This window comes from Equus przewalskii, chromosome 28 (genome assembly GCF_037783145.1).
Source record: "Equus przewalskii isolate Varuska chromosome 28, EquPr2, whole genome shotgun sequence".
Taxonomy (NCBI): Eukaryota; Metazoa; Chordata; class Mammalia; order Perissodactyla; family Equidae; genus Equus; species Equus przewalskii.
In genome coordinates this window covers 10,979,377-10,998,974 of record NC_091858.1, presented here as the reverse complement: position 1 = coordinate 10,998,974, position 19,598 = coordinate 10,979,377, and the positions used below count along the sequence as shown (strand labels likewise).

At 38.1% G+C, this 19,598-nt stretch overlaps 2 protein-coding genes across 13 annotated transcripts in view; both read left to right on the top strand.

The window, feature by feature from the left end:
• Positions 1–19,598, top strand: part of LOC103559433 (pro-neuregulin-1, membrane-bound isoform) — a 218,975-nt gene that overhangs the window by 77,199 nt on the left and 122,178 nt on the right. For 5 of the 12 annotated variants that reach the window (XM_008533040.2, XM_070599074.1, XM_008533039.2 and 2 more), the window contains exon 1: positions 17,771–18,612. The exons of the other annotated variants lie outside the window; for them this stretch is intronic. In XM_008533040.2, coding sequence (XP_008531262.1) covers positions 17,946–18,612 — 667 coding nt within the window. In that variant the 5' untranslated portion in view covers positions 17,771–17,945. Of the gene's footprint in view, positions 1–17,770; positions 18,613–19,598 lie in introns of those variants that run through there. 12 annotated transcript variants of the gene reach the window in all.
• Positions 17,444–17,632, top strand: LOC139080149 (uncharacterized). Its single transcript, XM_070599077.1, has one exon. It carries the CDS (start codon positions 17,444–17,446, stop codon positions 17,630–17,632), a length of 189 nt encoding a protein of 62 aa, XP_070455178.1.

Here is a 19,598-nt window from a genome sequence, read left to right as displayed (position 1 = left end):
TTCTGCTTGTTTTTTACAGTTTCTACAACATTGGCTGTGACCTTTTGGGTAAAAAGTGCGTAGAGGAGTGAGTCTAACAGAGCTTCTGGTGGCCAGGGTCTTCATGAAGCACAGAGTCAGCTATGGTCTCCATAATTTTCAAAAGATCATAACTATCCCCCTCATTTTTAAAGAGAAGTTCAGATCTGGATGTATTTTATTGAATGATGCTCTGAAATTATGAAAAATTGTTTTTGTCCAATCAAGGCATAAAAGCAAACTCTTGGTCATTTCATTGTTATAACTAGATGTGAGGTTATCTTCCCTCTCCCCAAATACACTCTTGGTGGTCCCATAGCTCTTGCTTCAAACAACAAGCTTGTCACTTATCATCTACACGGGTGAGCACATCAGTTCCCAAAACAGAGTGTAGGCTCTTGAAGGAAGGACTTTTGGTTGATTTGTGTTTTCATTCCCATAGCATATCACTATGCTGGGTCCCAGGAAGAATTTATTAAATGGATATAAACATTAACAGTGAGGTGATTTTTTGTTTTTGGTTAGATGATCATCATTTTTTAAAGCTGTACACATATGTAATTATAGGAAAACTGCCTAAACCTTAAATCGTGAAAAAAGATATTTAAATATTTTAAAATCAAAGTTTAAAAAAGCAACGTTGGCTTAAATAATATTTATTGGAGAACTTTTAACATTTTGAGAAGTATTTCGCACTCTGTTGCTTCTATTTTAAATTTATTTCTGGCTTTTATATATGGAAACTTTCTTCATTTTATGATAAAACTTGTTTACATGGTGATTTATAAGACTGTTTCACTTTAGATACGATTATTGCAAATTATCTGAAAATCTACATAGTAACTGGTTGGTCGCTGTTCCTCCCTGTGGTGCTGAAGAGTCACTTGTCTGGGAGTAAGGGAATGCCACCATAGCATTAATAAGGTCGATTTTTCTTTTATTATCAATAATAATAATGTAATAATAATGTCTTTTAATGAGCACTGACCATGTGTCACATACTTTCATCTGAGAATAGATATTATTAGTCCCATTATATAGATGAGGACACTGAGAAGTTCAGACACTTCAGTCAAGGTTATATAACAGGTGGTGGCAGAAGCTGGGTTTCACTCCAGCCTCCCTGACTCCATATGCTATTCTTTTCACCCACTGACGGTAGAGGTAGAAGGTGAAAGAACAATCCTCAGAGGGCTTCTCTTGTGACCCCTGTCTTATTACTCTAGAAAGCATGTGATTATTGCAGCTACTTTTAAAAATGGTCTTTTTCCCTAAAGCAATTACTTGGACCAAATCAGTTTTATGAATCAAGGTTCTTGAGCAAGGTACAGAAATATATACACACCTTGATTATGAAAAAAGGCATTAAAACTAGAAAGTTTTAGGTAACAAATTATATTTGTTTGGTACTTGGATAATTTAGAAAGAATACCATGAACGTCTTCCCCTCCACTGTCTAGTACACACACACTTGGGATGGAGGGAGAATGATGAGCATGTTATGGTAGATAAAAGGTATGTGCATTAAGTATCTGAAACTCAAGTTATTCAAAGGAAAGAATAAATATAATATGTGATACGTAGCCTCAATTAGTTTATCCTTGATTTTCTCGGTAAGTTGCAGATCAATTTTGAGATGCAGAATAAAAACCATAGTTTTTGTTTAAATGGCAGATTGATATGGAATTCAGATTTAAATTTTGTTTAAATTTCAGATGGATAGAACCATAGCTTTTTGTTTAAATTTCAGGTTGATACCACCATCAAATTCCTACTATAGCCTAGTCTGTTTTGGTGGATGTGTTATTTTGATGGTTACTGAGAATGGAAATAGATGGATTATGTTTTTCTGCCTCTCAGTGTCCAGTACTTCCAAAGGCCTCTTGTGTAGGCATGGTCTCTTCTGGAACTGAATCTACATTTTTCTTCTCTCACTAGTCAGGTTAATTAATTATTAATTAATTTAACAATCCCTACAGTAAATTTTCTTTTTTTGGGTTTAGTTTGGCTTATTTTGTTAGTTTTTAGTTTTTTGGTTTTTTTCCTAGGCAAGATGGCATTCTCAGCCCCTGCTGCTGTTAACATTTAAAGCATGCAACCTTTGGTGGCACTGTGGTGTAAATTCCAAGTGACTGACTATGATTAAACATAAAATGAAAGTTGAATGGCAGTATCTCAAAATCTACTTAAAGCCATGACAGGTATCTGTCTGTAGCAATATATCAATTTTGAACACATGAAGAATAAGAAATTGTGGCTTTTTAGTGGCCAGATTTCTTTTTCTTTGAAGTCAAAGGGGAAAAATACCAATTTGTCCTGGATCACTGAAACAGTGATATGGATTTCTAAAACATAAAACTACACAATTAATTATACCTGAACCTGAAATCTGATACTGTGCACAATACCTACTCTATACAAGTTATAATTTTCTCAATTGTATATAGATACTATAGTAACATAAAGAAAAGAATATATAACTGTAATTAAAAAGCAAGCACTCAAGAAAGATCAGACACAAAGAATTAATTGGGATTGCAACTCTTCTTTCTGCATTCACTGCGGCTGCTTGGTGATCTGCATTGTGCTTCATCGGTGAGCCTAGAACTCCCTCCAACCCCCAAGGCTCTTCTTTAACATTTGTTATTACTTAGCTCTTTTATTTGGCAGCGATCCCTTCTATCTCATCTTCTAATGCACTGGCAAGGTTCCTATTGCCAATAGCTTAGAGCCTGCCACTGCTAGGGTAAGCAGCATGGTCGAACTTTCTAGCCTCCGCATCCTTATAAATAATGCATCTGGTTTCCTGTAACTACATGAACCCTTAGACTTTGGTAGGCATGTCTTTGTTAGGGTAGAAGATTTGGGAGATGAACAGGCATTTATTATCACTGGTTAGAACCTGACTTCATCATATATGCATTAATTGCTGGGTTAATGCTAATGGAATGCTTATGATATTTATAGTAGACATAAACAAGATATATAAAAAGAATATCTGTGCTGACTAAACTGCACGCTTAATTCAACATGGAAAGTGCTCATAATGTTATTCTAGGGCCTTTTGAAATCCTATTGCCCATAATTAGATCTAATTTGCCCTTCATTTTTAAAACTTCTTTTTGTTTGCACAGAATTCATTGATTTTTTGGGGGGGTGTGTGCCGTGTCCTTGAGAACAAAAACAAGATATTGGCTAAAGATAATACCTAATGCTCCAGGTAGCTTGATAGTATAACACATTATTGGACTCGAAATGAAGAAGGAAAGTGCTGTGTTAATAAGTTAATAGCAAAGTAAGTAATGTATATCATACTTTTAATTTACATAGTGGTTATAAACTTATGAAATAAAAAAATAATTTTTGAGGGGCCAGCCCAGTGGCATAGCGGTTAAGTGTGCATGTTCCACTTTGGCAGCCCGGGGTGCACCAGTTCGGATCCCAGGTGTGGGCATGGCAGTGCTTGGCAAGCCATGCTGTGGTAGGCATCCTGCATATAAAATAGAGGAAGATGGGCAAGGATGTTAGCTCAGGGCCAGTCTTCCTCAGCAAAAAGAGGAGGATTGGCAGCAGGTGTTAGCTCAGGGCTAATCTTCCTCAAAAAAAAAATAATTTTTGAGCATCAGAGACATTAGTATTTGAATATGAGAAACCAATTTTTAAAAATGAAAATCGTTTTAGCAATGTCCTTTAAAATGTACCTTCAGATAGTGTTAATATAAAATAAGAAAGTTCCAGCCCAGTATACATTCTTTTCTTCATTGGACATGCCATTATTGGACATTAACAGAATGACAGTGTTCAACATTAAAATTATGTTGTAAACATAAAAAATTCAAATTGGTTTAGATGTTGAATGAGAAGCAGGTTGCTCTAGAGCCTTGCATATTTTCATCAGAATTTATTGAAAGAAGGAAAAATAATATTTCTAACTTGATAAAGGACATTAATCCTGATCACTTTATTCTTGATTTCTTTAATTACCAACAGTTTATATCTGAACAGCTCATATGTTTACGAAGATGATAGCTTATTACTTTACTAGTGAAACTCATTTGGTCATCTTTAGCCTTTGCCATGTCAGTGATTTTGCAGAGGCTAGGTAGTTATGAGAACTAACCTTAGTCAAAATATTTAATACTTATTTCTTTGAAGCATGTTGAACTTTCTTATTGATTAAATCAGTTTCTACAACCAACTTTTAAATCAGATCATTAGATCTATATCTGTATGTGTGTAATATAATTATTTTTCTTTGATTTTGACTATAGTTTTTTTTTTTATTTTGACATATCAGAATTTCTGTGAAGTTCAAACATTTCCTTAACAGTTCAGGAAATTTTGCTTAACTATACTTTAAAACTGTGCATTGGCATCACTAGTAAATAAGAAATATTCAATTCACCAAAAAGATAAAAATAAAAATTATTAATATTTTATTTTATTTCTTTATTTTAAGCCACCCACCAAAAACAATTAAGCCAATAACTTTTTAAAGAGCTTAAAAAAAAAATCAACCTACCATCAAATTCCTCCTGTAGCCTAGTCTGTTTTGGTGGATGTGTTGTTTTGATAGTTACTGAGGATGGAAAGGGATGGATTATGTTTTCCTGCCTCTCACTGTCCAGTATTTCCAAAGGCCTCTTGCCTAGGTATAGTCCCTTCTGGCATTGAATCTCTGCATTCTTCTTCTATCATTAGTCAAAACAAAACATTATCAGAAGAAAACGTTTTCATGACTAGAACCTGAGTGAAGGAAAATCTCAGCTACTTAGATATGCATATACAATAAACAGTGTTTCCTGACAGGCTCTTTTTTTTTTTTCTTTTATACCGCTCCACAATGTGTCTACCACACAAGTAGAATTTATCATAAGACTATGGACTCTCACTTCTGAAGTCTTTGCGTTTGCGCCATGCTAGGATTAGGAAAACTAAGTCCTCCGGTAGAATATAACGCTATGGAAGCAGGAGCTGTTGCAGTGGCTACCTCTTTATCTCTCAGTCTTGTGTAGGGCCTGGCACATATTAGGCACTTACTGAATAATTACTGAATGAATGAATAAAGTTATCAAAGGCAGCAGGGACAAGATCAACCTAGACTGTATCTGGAAAAACTGAGAAAAGGCACATATTTTAAAAAATATATGAGAAATCCATAACAAATTAATTAAAGACCAAGCCTTCCCTTTTCACTTTGATATGAATAATTTTTAATTTGCTGTAATTGCACAATATTTTCACATACTGATTTAACTTCTTAAAATAATTGAAAGAGAAGTTAAATTTTTCTGCTGAATTCTGGGTTTATGGCATTTATTCTCCCCTCATCCTGTTCATATTAGAAGAAATATGCAACAAAAGGGCATCACGCTGTTCAGGATGTTAAAGTTTTTTGATTTGTGGACTTACTGGCAACATCATTTAAATGGGTTGGTCTCACCATGGCCAGAGTTAAGTCACATGGCATAATTAAGCGGAGCACCTAACGTTGTAAATTAAATTCTGATGTTGAAAAAGGTGCACTGGTCTGAGAAGTAAATCTGTCCAAAGTGGAAATTGTGATAAATATGTGCACGTATACATTCTCATTATCACACTTGTTCTTGTTCTGTTCTCTTCCTCCTCTCTCCCACTTCAGTCTTGTTTGGGTCCATGTCATGTAGACTTCAACATAAAAATTATTTCTTATGTTATCGATGATCTTTTTTTTTTTTAAGTCTTCTTCCTTTGGTACAGTTTCAAAATATAATTCTCAGGAGGAGAAAGAAGGATCCTGATAGTGAGGATTATAAATAAGAGAGGACTGATTTATGTACTGCTCGCCACAATGTCTGACCTGCTTCTGTTTTTCACGGTCAGCCTTCTCTTCTTTTTTCCAAAGTGACTCAGATCTTACCCCTCTCAAAGTTTGAATCATGCCTTCACTCAGCAGATAACCTCACTTGCTACTTCAGAGAAGAGAGTGGCTGTAGGATGGAACTTCTTTTACCTTCCTGCCACCAAATCTGTAAGCCCCAGCACAGCACCTAGGACATAAGTAACCACCTAGTAAACACTTTTCAGATGGGTGGGTGGATGGATAGCTAGATAAATTAACATATATCTTGGGTCTTTAGAAATGGTAGCTATTTTTATTGTGTGAAATACAGTGACCTTAAAATCTGAAATCTACTGCTTTTGAGAATCAGGTCATCCTGAGGTTTTCCATCTTTTACCTGCCAGACTGTGAAAAGAAGTTAGTTTAAATGCTGAACAGCAGATTTCCTAATCAGTGGCTATATGTTGGCTGAATTACAGTAATATCATTTCATTTGGGGTTGGACAACTCAAGCATTTATCCCTGATTTTTTGACAGCATACATATCACTAAAATCGTTATTTTGGGACCCTTTCAACAAATTTTTTTCCAGCCATAGGTTACCTTAAAACTGTCTGTCTCCAGGAGTACAGTTAGCTCTGAGCCTGAGATACCTAAAAATGTTTAACCGTTTCATTGCAGTTTTATTATTATTTTTTTTTTAGTTTTCAGAGATCTCTCTCTGGTATTCTTTTGTATCGTTACATGCTTAGGTACCTTGGAAAGCTGCTTAAGTAGAAATACTTATCTCATTAGATTCTTTGGTTAACAATAAGTTAGCTGTGTATATACTCATCTAAAACTTTTTCCTTGGAGCCTTGTTGTGGGTTAAATGGAAGAATGAGGGGATCCACTTGTACATATCTTTTAGATGCCTTTGATAGCCAGCGATGGTAGACTACAGTAGTAAACACTTGGAAGAGCATGCTAGAAGAAAAGATTGAGCTAAGTCCAGGTCTTTAACCTGGGGTTAAGGAGACTTAGCCTGAGGATGGGTTATTTGTCTGACCTCTGGTGACAGAGTCGTGGCAAAGCCTCAGGGACGAACTTTTGAGAAACATTTCAGAAGATTTATGTTTCATTTGAGAAGCCTATGTAAAAGCCTTTTGAACCATTTAAGATAAGCCTTTCCTTCTTATGGGAGGAATGTGGGGGCAGAAAGAAGCATATGGCTGAAACCCTCTGCAGTGCAGTGATATGTAAAAGAAGTACTTTTCCTGCTAGGTTAAATTGCTCTGCATGCGTCTGGCTGTCAGTGACATGATTTAGTTAAATACAGATGCTTTTAAAGGGGCTTTGTACTACTGCATCATAAATATTTAATAGTTTTATAAAATGTCTGTATGCATAACTGGGTGAGAAATATAGCAGTGGAGAAGCACAAGCTCCACATCGGAGCCTTCGGCCTTGTAGTTTCTACTGACCAGTTGACCATTGAAAAAGATATGTTTAGAATGGGAGCATCATTAACAATAAAAGGATTCTTTTTTTTCCCCAACAGAATGAAGCTTACTGTCTAACCCTTCTAATTTTGTCAGTAGAGTGAACTTTACAATTTCCCTGTTCACATTATTCATAGATGTTCAATTCTCTAGGGGTTGAAGTCTAGCATTAAGAAAAATCCCTTCTCAATAAATAAATGGTATGGGGGAGGGGTCAGGAAAAGCCTTAGATTTTCTGCAGCAAACTTGTCACATAAAGATACTTCGTTGCCATTAGATAAAGGTTCAAATTATATGAATCTTCTATTCTTGATATAATTTTTAAATTTATTTTAGACTCAATTCCTGAAACTGAGAGTGGCAGGGGATGGTGAGTATGGAAGAGCATGCAGTTGAGGAAGGACAGTAACCAAGTGCAGATTATTGAGTGTGGAACTGGTAGATTATTTTGTTTGTCTGGCATACGCTAAGGAGTATTTATAATAAAAATTACTTAATATACTTATAGTATATTAAGATGGGTTCTCTGTCATATATGGTGGCCAGAAGCAGCCAGGAAAACATTTTTTAGGATGTTTTTTCTAGCATTTTATTATGGAATTTTCAAACATACAGAAAAGTTGAGAATGTTTCATGTGTGCTTGAGAAGAATGTGTTTTCTGCTGCTTTTGGATGGAATGTTCTGTTGAATGAGTTGTGCAGTAAACAACGTATGCCCGCTATCTGGATTTTACAGTTAACATTTTGCTCTATTTGCCTTACCAAATATCTACCCATTTATCTATCCATCAACTCTTCTTATTTTTGATGCAATTTCAAGTAAGCTGCATGCATGAGTGCATTTTACCCCCAAATATCCCAGTATGTATGATATATATATTTTATTACGTTCTTGAAAAGAAGATACAGGTGATGGATTATGACAAAAAATAGAATATAGCTTTCTCTGGAATGAGTCATCATATTTGAACTGGAATCTTCCAGTTATCATATTCAGAGTATAACTCAGTCATCAGTGACCTTCTTTTTCCAGTTCCTGACAATCACTCCTTCCTCTCTCCCAGTCTTCTAACTCTCCAAATTAAAAGAGGACATAACCCTGGGTCATCAATTCTCATATATTGCCAATTCTTGGTACCGTATGTGTTTGACCCATTGCAATAATGTTAGGCTTATCCCTACTTTGAGGTGACAGACTTCTTTCCTGAAGATAGACTCCCTCCCATCCATTAGAGTCTCTTTATTCTGTACCTTCTCATGTAAGTGTCAAGCTCCTTGTATTGTTTCAATTGTTTGATTAATATCTTAACTCTAACCTGTTCTCAGTGCAAGTTATTGGTCTCCGACAGCCCACATTGTGTGTCCCCGTAGTGTGATGAAATGCTGTTGAATACCTGAGTCTAAATATGAATATTTGTCTCTGAATAACTTCCAGAAAGAGCGCCTGAATATTCAGTAGAGTTATGACCAAAAGTAGTCATGGGAGCGTTAAATGGAATAAACTTTCCACTAGCAATGTCGCAGTGAAAGGTAGAAGTGAGATATTTCTATAGAGATAATTTATGGCAGTAGTGGTAGAAGATCTAAACCATCCCCTCTGCTGTTCCTTTATATCTACCGTAGCAGCAGGTAACTGCAGAGCTGTCCTTTGTAGAAGTGAGTTGAAAGGGGAGGAGCAATAGACCTGAATTCTGGTCTTGACTCTGAAATTGATTTTGGTGTGACTCCAGGCAGATTATTTTTACCTCCTGGGACTTTTTTCCTTCTTGTATAAAATAAAATTCATGGATAAGGCTTGTTTCATTGACATTCAGTCAATGAAAAATTTAAACCTAATTACTCTTGAGATTACACTTCATCTTTGCATTAAGCCTAAATCCTTTCACTCCAAAAATGTCTGAAATAGCAAGAAAAGAAAAGAAACAAGTCATTCTTAAACAAATCTGACTCTAGCAACATATTGTGTGATTTATGATAGAAAATTTTGAATTGGAGGTCAAATCATAAGATATTTTTATCCTATGACTTTCAAATTCATATTTTTAAAGTAATAAAAATTGTAACAATGCAGAAAAAGCTTCCACCCCTTGGACTGAGAGGCAGCGGAAAAATATCAGGCTGGCATTTGGTTTTAAATGGGATCCTTCCACTTCTATGAGCATCATAAGGCTTATGACCTTACAACAGTACTGCCAGCTAGGTGGCTCACTCGGAATGCCAAATCGGTTCTGGAAACTGCATATATTTTTATTCCTCCTTTTTTTTTTTTCCTTTGGTGCAACTTTATATTTTCATTTTGATCAGCAACAAGGAGAGAGAACTGTGCAGACTCTAAAGAAAATGTATATTGTAAGATGTTTCCTTTGGCTGAAGTCTTCTCAGATTTACAAATTTGGACTATATTTAAAAGTAGAACACTTGAGATAATTCCTTTCCCCAAGCTGCCTTTATTCCTGTTAAATTGTGGGGATTTATTTTATACATGGCTTTATATGATTTTCAGAGTCTCTTGAGTAGATAAGTAATTCATAATTGCGTTCGCACGTGGACTGTTTCATGCTCAACAGTTTCGATCTGAAGCAGAAGATTTAAAAATCAAATTAACAAATTTCTAGAGCATTTGCAAAAGTGATATGCTGTGCTATACACCACATTTCTGGATTGATTTGAGGACCAGCTTATAGAGTAGCTGACTTGCAACTTTAGTAGAAACAAATAGCTAGTGTCTAAGTATAAATCAAGTTCAGTTACTTCCGTCTTTGAAAGTTTACCGAATTTGTATTAAAATGGCATTGATTATCAGAGGTATTTCTTTGTTAGATTTAATTTCTCTTAGTGCTCCAAAGTGCAGCCTTTATTATTTCCTTTAAATAAGATTATACATGTCCGTGTGCATAAAAATGCAGGTTATCCCTTGTAAATTTTGTGACATTTGCCATGAGACTTGAGGATGAAACAAATTCTTAGTCTGCTGCTGTGTGCTGTGAACTTATATTAGTGAACATTAATGAAAGAGAGCAAAAGTATTTGTTTAAGGTCATGAAGACAACACATATTGCTCTGGTAAACATTATGAATGACCATCTATCCATATAACATCAGAGTACTCACTATGAAGATAATTTTCTGTTTGGTTTTTCATCTTTCCAACATACATACACACGCGGAGTAATTTAACATTATTTGCATTTATTCACAGAAGTAAAACTCTGTCTGGAGTAGCTGTGTCTTTAAGATGTTTTCCCCTAGTTTCTTCATCCCTCTTTAGTAGAGTTTCCATATTGATGCATTCATTCAACGATACTTACTACATGCCTTCTGTGTACCAGGCATGTTCTAGGTAGCAGGGATATAGCGATCGAAGCAGGCATATGTGCTTGCCCTTATGGAACTTACATTCTGGTAGTGAGTTTATGACATATTTCATAACAAAGCACACTGTGTAGAAAATACAGATAATTCAGAATAACTGCCACTTCCCTCCATCCTTTGCTCATACTTCTAGTATACTGTAAATAGGGGAATGGGATGGAGTCAGACAAAGAAATAATATTTTAAGCACATAAAATGAGATAGAGTTATGAGCCTTTGCTCATTTTCTCATAAAACTTCTTTTGAATTGAAACTCTTAGTGACGTATCAATCTACTATATCTTTATTTATGCTGTTGAGTTCCTTAGGGTGCAGTATTCCATCATCAACATCAATTCAGGGTTCATAGTTAAGTAATAATTGTCGGGGGCTCAAGGCCACATGACCTCCTGAGATTTTGTAGAAGAAAGGGCAACCTATACATAACAGAGTCTCATTATTTTAGTGCAGTCCACTAGTAAAATTGGTCGTATATAACATTTTCTTTTAAAAAGTAAATATTGGAGAAGCTGAAACCATGGTGATATCAGAGTAAGGTTTTCTCTTATTGAGTTGGAATTCACATAACATAAAATTAACCATTTTAATTTGAACAACTCATTGGCATTTATCACAATGTTGTGCAACCACCATCTCCATTTAGTTCCAAAACATGTCCAGTGTAATTTGAAAAGTGACTTGTAAAATTAAAAATAAAATAAGCTGTGTGTTTGCATAAAACTAAGGATTTCACTGATGTGGAGTGATAATAGGTCCTCTCAAAGTAAACTCATTGTAACTATCACATTTAATGAAAATCTTTCTGTATAAAATTCTCACATCATCATCTTTCAGATCATTTACTACATTTTGAGTTACAAAGGATCAAAACTCCTAAAGAACAAAACGTGCCAGAGTAAATTGATCATCTTGTTGCAAGATGAGAACACAGACCCACAGTCAGTATCAAACATTTGATACAGCATCTCACAAAGTAATTTGTGCAATTAAGTTAAATTGTCTTCTCTGAGAAAATTTTCACTGGGTAAGAACAAAGTATAATTAGAGTCTTGACTCATCCTCAAAATGGGGAGAAAACACCTGTCCAGTAAAGTGAAATCTGTTTAATGCATGAATAATGTAGAACATCAAACAGCACCTGGATTTGGTTTGCCCTCAGAGAACTTTTCTGTTTAGTTGAAGAGAGAGGATTTAAAGGAAAAACAGTTAAATTTTGGTTTGTTCCAACTTTGCATCCACTGACAGGATCCGTGGTGGTGAGGGTAAGGACAGTTGGGGTAACAGAGTTTCACTAGAGCAAGATAAATTGGTAAAAGGCATATTTGGAAACAATCCAAAAAATCTGATAAAAATATATCTGAACTGGACATTAAAAGATTTGAAAAAACAGAGGGTATTTTGGATAGATGGATGGATATGAAAAAAGTTTGCCAGTTTATTAGAGGTTCTATAATCTGTGCAACTCAATCTCAATTAAAAATAAAACCAAACAAAATGTGTGTATTGAATGGATAGCCCAGCTGTAGGTTTGGGATAGCCAGATACTGATAGACCTGGCCTTCAAAGAAATTGTATTATCTTCAGTCCCATATACAATATTACATTATATTATACTATATTATATTATTTAATATAATTAAATAATAACGACGGCTGTGAAGATGTTCCCCAATAATGATACAGTTAAGAAATGCTGGCTCTGTGACTTGGAAACGTGGAAAGGCTCTGTGGAGGAGCTGAGACTCAAGCTGGGGGGTGATTTTCAGATGGGTAGGAAGAGGCTAACAGATCCATTTGAGTACTTTATCTTCTCAAAGGAAGCAGCAAGTTTTTAAGGTTACCTTTAGGCTCTGAAGCTTTCTTGTGAAAATCATGATTTCATAATTCATTAGCAGATAAATCATTACAATTTATACATAGTCATCTCCAAGGATTGTAATCCAAAAATGAAATTACTGCTCTTATCGTGGTATTAGATACCACGAAGTAAATTGTACTTTTTTAGCCATAAAACTTTAGGAACAAGGATAACCTTTTCCCAGGGTAAACATTTTTAGAGTGAAATAGCCAAAATACAGAAAAAAATGTAAAAGAGAAAAATAAGTTTGGATAATATGATCAAAAGCAAAATGGCACTTACCATCCTCTTTCATCTGCTGGAGCTATGCTAAATACTTCTGATAATAAAATAAATAAAATTAATGCAGAACCAAATAGCCTAGCTTGAATTGAAATAGCAGACGAATTTGAGTATTTTTTATTTGATGATATAATAGGATTTTTTTCTTCATTGAACCTGGCTTAGAAAGAAGCTGGAATGTTATGAAAGTGGATCAGACATACAAGTGTATTTTGACTTTGTTCTGCCAAATCCCATTCTATATTACCATGTCTCCTTTTGACCCAGGTTGACTTACTGACATTTACTTCCTTACCTTCTTTGGAGGATTAATTGTGATTTTAAATTCTTTGTCACTCTCTCCATCAAGATTTATTCCCCCTGTCCTTGAATCTCAGCTGGCACTGTGACTGCTTAACCAATAGGATGCAGTGGAAATAACCTGTGCGGCTTCCAGATCCAGGCTTGAGGAGGACTGGCAGCTTGTGCTTCCTCCCCCTTGGGATGCTTCCTCTCAGAAGCCAGCTGCCATGCTATGAGAAGCCCAGGCCACATGGAAAAACCACATGTTGGCCTACCATCCAGCAGTTCCAGATGAGCTCCCAGCTGACCTCTGGCATCAGCTGCCAGTCATGTGTATGAGCCATCTTAACTGTTTCAGCCCGGTTGCATCTCCAGCTGGTTGCAGCTGCAGCTGACATCAAAGGGAGCAGAAGAACCACTCAGCTGAACCCAGTAAACCTGCAGACTAGTGAGCTATGACACCATGGTGGTTGTTTTGAGCTATTTCAGGGCAGTTGGTTTCACAGCAATCCATAACTGAAATAGCTTTCCAAAGAAAATCCTGGAACTGAGTCTGTGGAAGGGCTCATTAAATTTAAACTATAGATAGAAATACTTGAACAGCCTATGCTTAATCCTTATAAATTTGAAAATCACCAGGCAAAATTTTAGAAGGCTTTTTTGGAAACTAGGCTCCTTTAAGCTTGTTTACCAGCTACATTAAGGTAATAATGCCTATTTCATTGTTTCACCTTCTGGTTCACTTATTCACCCATTGAAGTGATAGATAAGTAATACATAATCAAATGCATTCTTTTAATTAAAAAAGAGAAGCAGTATTTTCCAGCAAAAATAGCATGAGTCAGACCTCCAGTCAAATCTTGGCCTGTCACTTTATAGCTGTGTTTCCGTGGCTAAGTTACCCAAGCTGCCTGAGTCTGTTTCTTTGTTTTCCAGATTCTGTGTACTGTACAGGATTAGTGAAGATCAGAAATAATGTATGTTAAGAATGTAGCAGAGTGCCTGGCGCAAAGGTGGAGCTCAATAAATCTAGCTTTTTTTGCAGGAAGGGGGTGGTAATGTGGTTTTAAAAATGCAGTAAAAAATTGTCTCGTTCATTTTTTTTAATTTTTATTTATTTATTTATTTTTTTAAGATTTTATTTTTTTCCTTTTTCTCCCCAAAGCCCCCTGGTACATAGTTGTATATTCTTCGTTGTGGGTCCTTCTAGTTGTGGCATGTGGGACGCTGCCTCAGCGTGGTTTGATGAGCAGTGCCATGTTCGTGCCCAGGATTCGAACCAAAGAAACACTGGGCCGCCTGCAGCGGAGCGCACAAACTTAACCACTCAGCCACGGGGCCAGCACCCTCTCATTCATTTTTTAACGGGATATGGAAATACGGTTGTTCCTGGGCTTTATCGGCGTGGATCCTAAAGGGTTAAAGCAATACATCTTTGCAGTTCGTCCTAGAAACAGGCATGTTTTATGCGACAGAAATTTTGATCCCTAATCCCATTCACACTACCCTTCCTCACTTCTTTATTGCCACAGAGGACTTGACAAAGGGATAAAGGCAACTTCTAGTCCCAAGGGTAGACCTAATGGAGAATTCCTTTCATTCTGTACCTTCTGTCCTCCTCCCTTTCCTCAATTGCATTCACCTTCCACTTTGGTGGGAAACAACTTTATAGGATGCTGGCTCTCTACACACTGATGTTAGCTCTAAGGCGCCCCAAGGTTCATGGAATACACCTCCAGGGCGGACACATGCACATCCCACAGCCTGAGCTGTGTAGTCCAGGGGCAGGAACGGTTGTGGCAGTCCACAGGATTCTGTCTCTGATGCTTTGGCCTTGTCTTTGTATAATACCTTGTTTTCCTTTGTAAGAAATCACTGGGCACTGCTCTCTGGACATGTGTCTCTAATGTGACAACTAGAGCAGTGCCCAGCGATTTCTTTGCCTGCTGAATATGTTTGCTCTTGAAACAATTAAGGTGAGATGAGTAGTTCTTATTGGTGGAGGTTAAGGACCACTTTTTAAACTATTGCTTACTGTTCTTGGTGTCTTCTCTTACCTGCCTGACTTGAGCCACCTGAGCCCCATTTTGGTCTTTGAAATTTAGATGACCTTGGCTGCAGATGAAATGCCAATGGATTATACTTGAGTATAATATTGGTTTGGGGCAGAATTGAGGAGTTACGTGCCACATACTTCAACTGGATGATCTCTAAAGGAATTATAAATTATCCTAGTTTAGCATAAACATTTACTTGCTTATATTGTTTTTGAATATTTACATGAATATTTATCATTAAAATCTTAATACCTTAGTTTGAATACTGTAAATGTTTTCATATAGATTTTCTATGATGTGAAATTTTATGTCCATTGCTAGAATCTTTCAGAAAGCTCTCACTGTTAAACCTAGAAAGTAGCCAGGAATTATTTTAAAATACTTGGTATATAAATACAGATCATATAGAGGTGAACTTATGGATAACTCATTTTTGCCCATGAGTTTGTCATAGTCATAATTATGATTATGCAACTGGTTCAGGCTTTTGTTGTTGTTGTTATTTATAATACTACAAACACATTTTAAGATTAACGCCCTTTAAATTATTTATAATTATGGACTAATTTCCTTTTGAAAGAAATGATAATATTCTTATCTCATGCCCACTTAAAGCTTAAAAATATTTCAAATCAGTGGAGATTGTACTATACAAAATATAATGTACTTAAAGCAGGTTTTCTCAGGACTTGAGCTCTAAATTTTATTGCTTCTGGGACTCATATGATGGTTACGTGTTATAGATTTAGAGAGAGCTTTAAGACTCCTATTGACATAGGTGACCGAAATGGTTCCTTGGAAACCATTCGGGTGTCCAGTCGCGGTAAACGTGGATTAAAGGTTACGATGCATATAGTGTGCGCTGACGTGTAACCAATGGGAGATTCAGGGGAGCGTGTGCTCTCTATTAAGGACAGTGCATTTCTTCCAGTATTTTAATGACTGCTGTTTTAAAAGGGGGAAAAAATCAACATTGAAACTATCTGTAAGGTAAAGCTACTGAAATCTAATCCAAAAGGCATGCTCTTATAGAAAACTCTTCTTAATACTCGCAGTGCGGTTATAGCTGAGGACATGTGGTATATATTACAGCGCCCAGGGAATTCAAGCCTCTGCAGTGTGGACTCACAGTGAAGGCTGATTTCAAAATGAAGTGCTAGCCTTTGCTCTCTTCATAGCTCTGTTACTTCCCAGGGTTTCTTATTAGCTTGACATTCGTCTAGGACTGCTGTGAGTGGGACAGGAAAATGGAAATTGAAAGAGGACCAGAGTGGGGACATATGAACCTCTCTGCCCTCCCGTAGCACGCGCTTCCTCCAGCATACACTCAGCATTTCACACTGGGCATTAGAAACTCTTACGCAATCATTGCAAAAAGGGTTGAAGGCAGAGCTGTCCATGGTTTGAAAGAAAGATTCAAACTGTTGGTTGAAAATCAGGTAATAACAGTCCTGTTGGTGAACAAAACTTATTAGAGGGCTGAGGAAGGAATGCTATCTCTCAGCAGCAGGCAGGAAGTAATTGCTGCTGAAAAGCTTACCTCTCTAGGGAGGAATCAGATATCAGACTTTGCCATGCCCCAGGTCCAACCCATAAGGTCCCACCTACATCCCCCGCCCCATCCCAGCTTTGTTAGATTGCTAGGATCGATCGCTGGCTTTTTCTGACCCAACAGTGGGTGCAGGAAAGAGAGCCAGCCAGACTGAAAGCAGACAAGGTGGGGGTGGAAGACTGGGGCCGCTTTTGCAGAGAGAAAAAGAGAAAGAGAAGAAAAAGGGTGGGGGCTATGGGGACCAAGCTTAACTGGTGCCTGGCTGCTTCTCTTTGATTTGATGGCCTTTATTCCTTCTAATTGGATAAAATAGGAAGTCACTGGCAGTCCTGTGTTGCTGGGTATACTGATTTTACTCAGACCAGCCAAGCAGCTCCAGAGTGCGGGTAGAGGGTGGGGGTTGGGAGAGGAGGGAGGAAAAAGCAAGAAAGAGAGAGAGAGAACGTCTTTGGATGAGGAGGGGAAAGAAAGAGAAAGAGACTACGAAGAAGGGAAGAGCCGCAGAGGGAGAAAGTGAATGAGCGCTCAAGAAGGACAAAGAGGAGTGGTTGCGGGGTGGGGGTGGAGGCAGGGCTGGGAGGGGAGTTACCGCCCCTCCTGGCCGCGCTCTTCCCTTCAGATCCCTCTGTGATGATACTGTTTGCAGTGATGCTCCGAGGGCAGGCACCTGCTGCTCTGTAATGATTCAGCCTCTTTCAGCCGTCGCGTTAACACAACAGGATGCTGTTGCTACTGTCGCTGCTGCCCCTCCTGCCGCCGCCGCTGCTGCCGCCGCCGCCACCACCGCTGATCCTGCTTTTGCTTTTACTTCTCCTGCATGACAGTTGTTTTCTCCATCTAAGCAGACACCAGCTTCAGATGCTCGAGGTGAGAAACATGCCTTTCAGTTTGGGCTACTGGTTTACTTAATTGACCAACCATCAGCTCCGTTTCTATTCTGACCGCTGTCCTCTTGACCAGCGGGGATGGTTTGGAGAAGCATTTAAAAGAACTACCAAAGTGGCCCAGAAACAGCAGTAAAGAATTACCATATACTTTTATTTGGTAGTTGCTAGAGGCTTTTTTTCCCTTCCTTTCTCCCAAACTCCTCTTGCTTTTGATAATGGCCTTGGACTTGGACGACTTATCGATTTCCCCCTGTAAGATGCTGTATCATTTGGTTGGGGGGGCCTCTGCATGGTAATGGACCGTGAGAGAGGCCAGGCCTTCTGGAGGTGAGCCGATGGAGATTTCTTCCCCAGACATGTCTGGGGCAACTGCTGAGAGGTGCTCCAGCCCCTCCACTCAGCTGAGTACAGACCCATCTCTTGATGGGCTTCCGGCAGCAGAAGACATGCCAGAGAGCCAGACTGAAGATGGGAGAAGCTCCGGACTCGTGGGCCTGGCAGTGCCCTGCTGTGTCTGCCTGGAAGCCGAGCGCCTGCGAGGTTGCCTCAACTCCGAGAAAATCTGCATTGTCCCCATTCTGGCTTGCCTCGTCAGCCTCTGCCTCTGCATTGCCGGCCTCAAGTGGGTATTTGTGGACAAGATATTTGAGTATGACTCTCCTACTCACCTTGACCCTGGGGGGTTAGGCCAGGACCCTATTATTTCTCTGGATCCAACTGCTGCCTCAGATGGGTGGGTATCCTCTGAGGCATACACTTCACCTGTCTCTAGGGCGCAATCTGAAACTGAGGTTCAAGTTACAGTGCAAGTTGACAATGCTGTTGTGTCCTCTGAACCCTCAGCGGTACCAACCCCGAAGAATCGTATTTTTGCCTTTTCTTTCCTGCCGTCCACTGCACCATCCTTTCCATCACCCACTCGGAACCCTGAGGTGAGAACACCCAAGTCAGCAACTCAGCCACAAACAACAGAAACTAATCTCCAAACTGCTCCTAAACTTTGTAAGTAGAGAGAGAGATAATGATAAATAGAGGAAAAGGGTGGGCTTGAGATCCTAAAAGGTGTTCTCCAGAGCATGTAGCTGTTTCCTTTTCTCCTTGTGTTTTAATTGCCTGGTTTTGTTTAAGAGTATCATGTGACTAGGATGCTGGGGTGGCGTCGAAGAGATGAGTAAAAAGATCTTGTAAACTCCTGGTATAAATCAGTGCTCTAGAAGAAGCTCACTCTAGCCAGATGGCTAAATCTGGGGTGGGGGACCCAAAACTTCACCATCTGTGAGTCATGCTTGAATTTCAGTTAAATTCAATTGATTTCTATTACTTCTTAAAATTAAAACATCAGACCATCCTTTGTTTTTGATATAAATTTGACTTCGACATAGCAATGAGTCTGATTTTGTGTCTTTCTTTTTCCCACGTAGACTTCCTCTCACCTCTCCCGACCTTTTGGCTACTCTCTGCCTCCTGACACTCCAAGCTGCCTGTTCTCTTTCTCCATCTCTTCTTCCTGTTCCCTTACCCACTTCTCCCCATGTTTGTATTTCAGTTGGTTCTTCCAAATATCGCATCCAGTCTAGACATTTACATTGCTCATCTCTCCCCGGCATCAGATTATTGCTGTCCTACCCAGATTGTAGTTTCAGTTTCTAAGCACTTATTAGAGGCAGCTTAATTTTGTTCAGAACACAGTATAATTCTGCATGAAAGGATTTCCCTGAATTAGTTTTGTCTTCTGTAATTAGATGTTTAAATAGCTTCTTTGGCAGTTATTAAAAAGTACAAAATACATTAGTAAGCTACGTCGTTTTTTTAACCTGTGTCATTTTCCCCATCAGATTGCAGCAGCCCAGTTTAATAAGCTGTGAGTGAAGAGGACCCACGCTCTTTAAACAAAACAGCACAATATGCTGCTGTTTGTATGGGGTCATTGCAATGCTTTGTAATCGAAAGTTGACACAGAGGAGACCATGACTAGTCAGATTGTTCTA

Excerpts from the sequence above, each read along its gene's own strand:
- LOC139080149 (XM_070599077.1), top strand. The coding sequence starts at position 17,444 with ATGCTGTTGCTACTGTCGCTGCTGCCCCTCCTGCCGCCGCCGCTGCTG.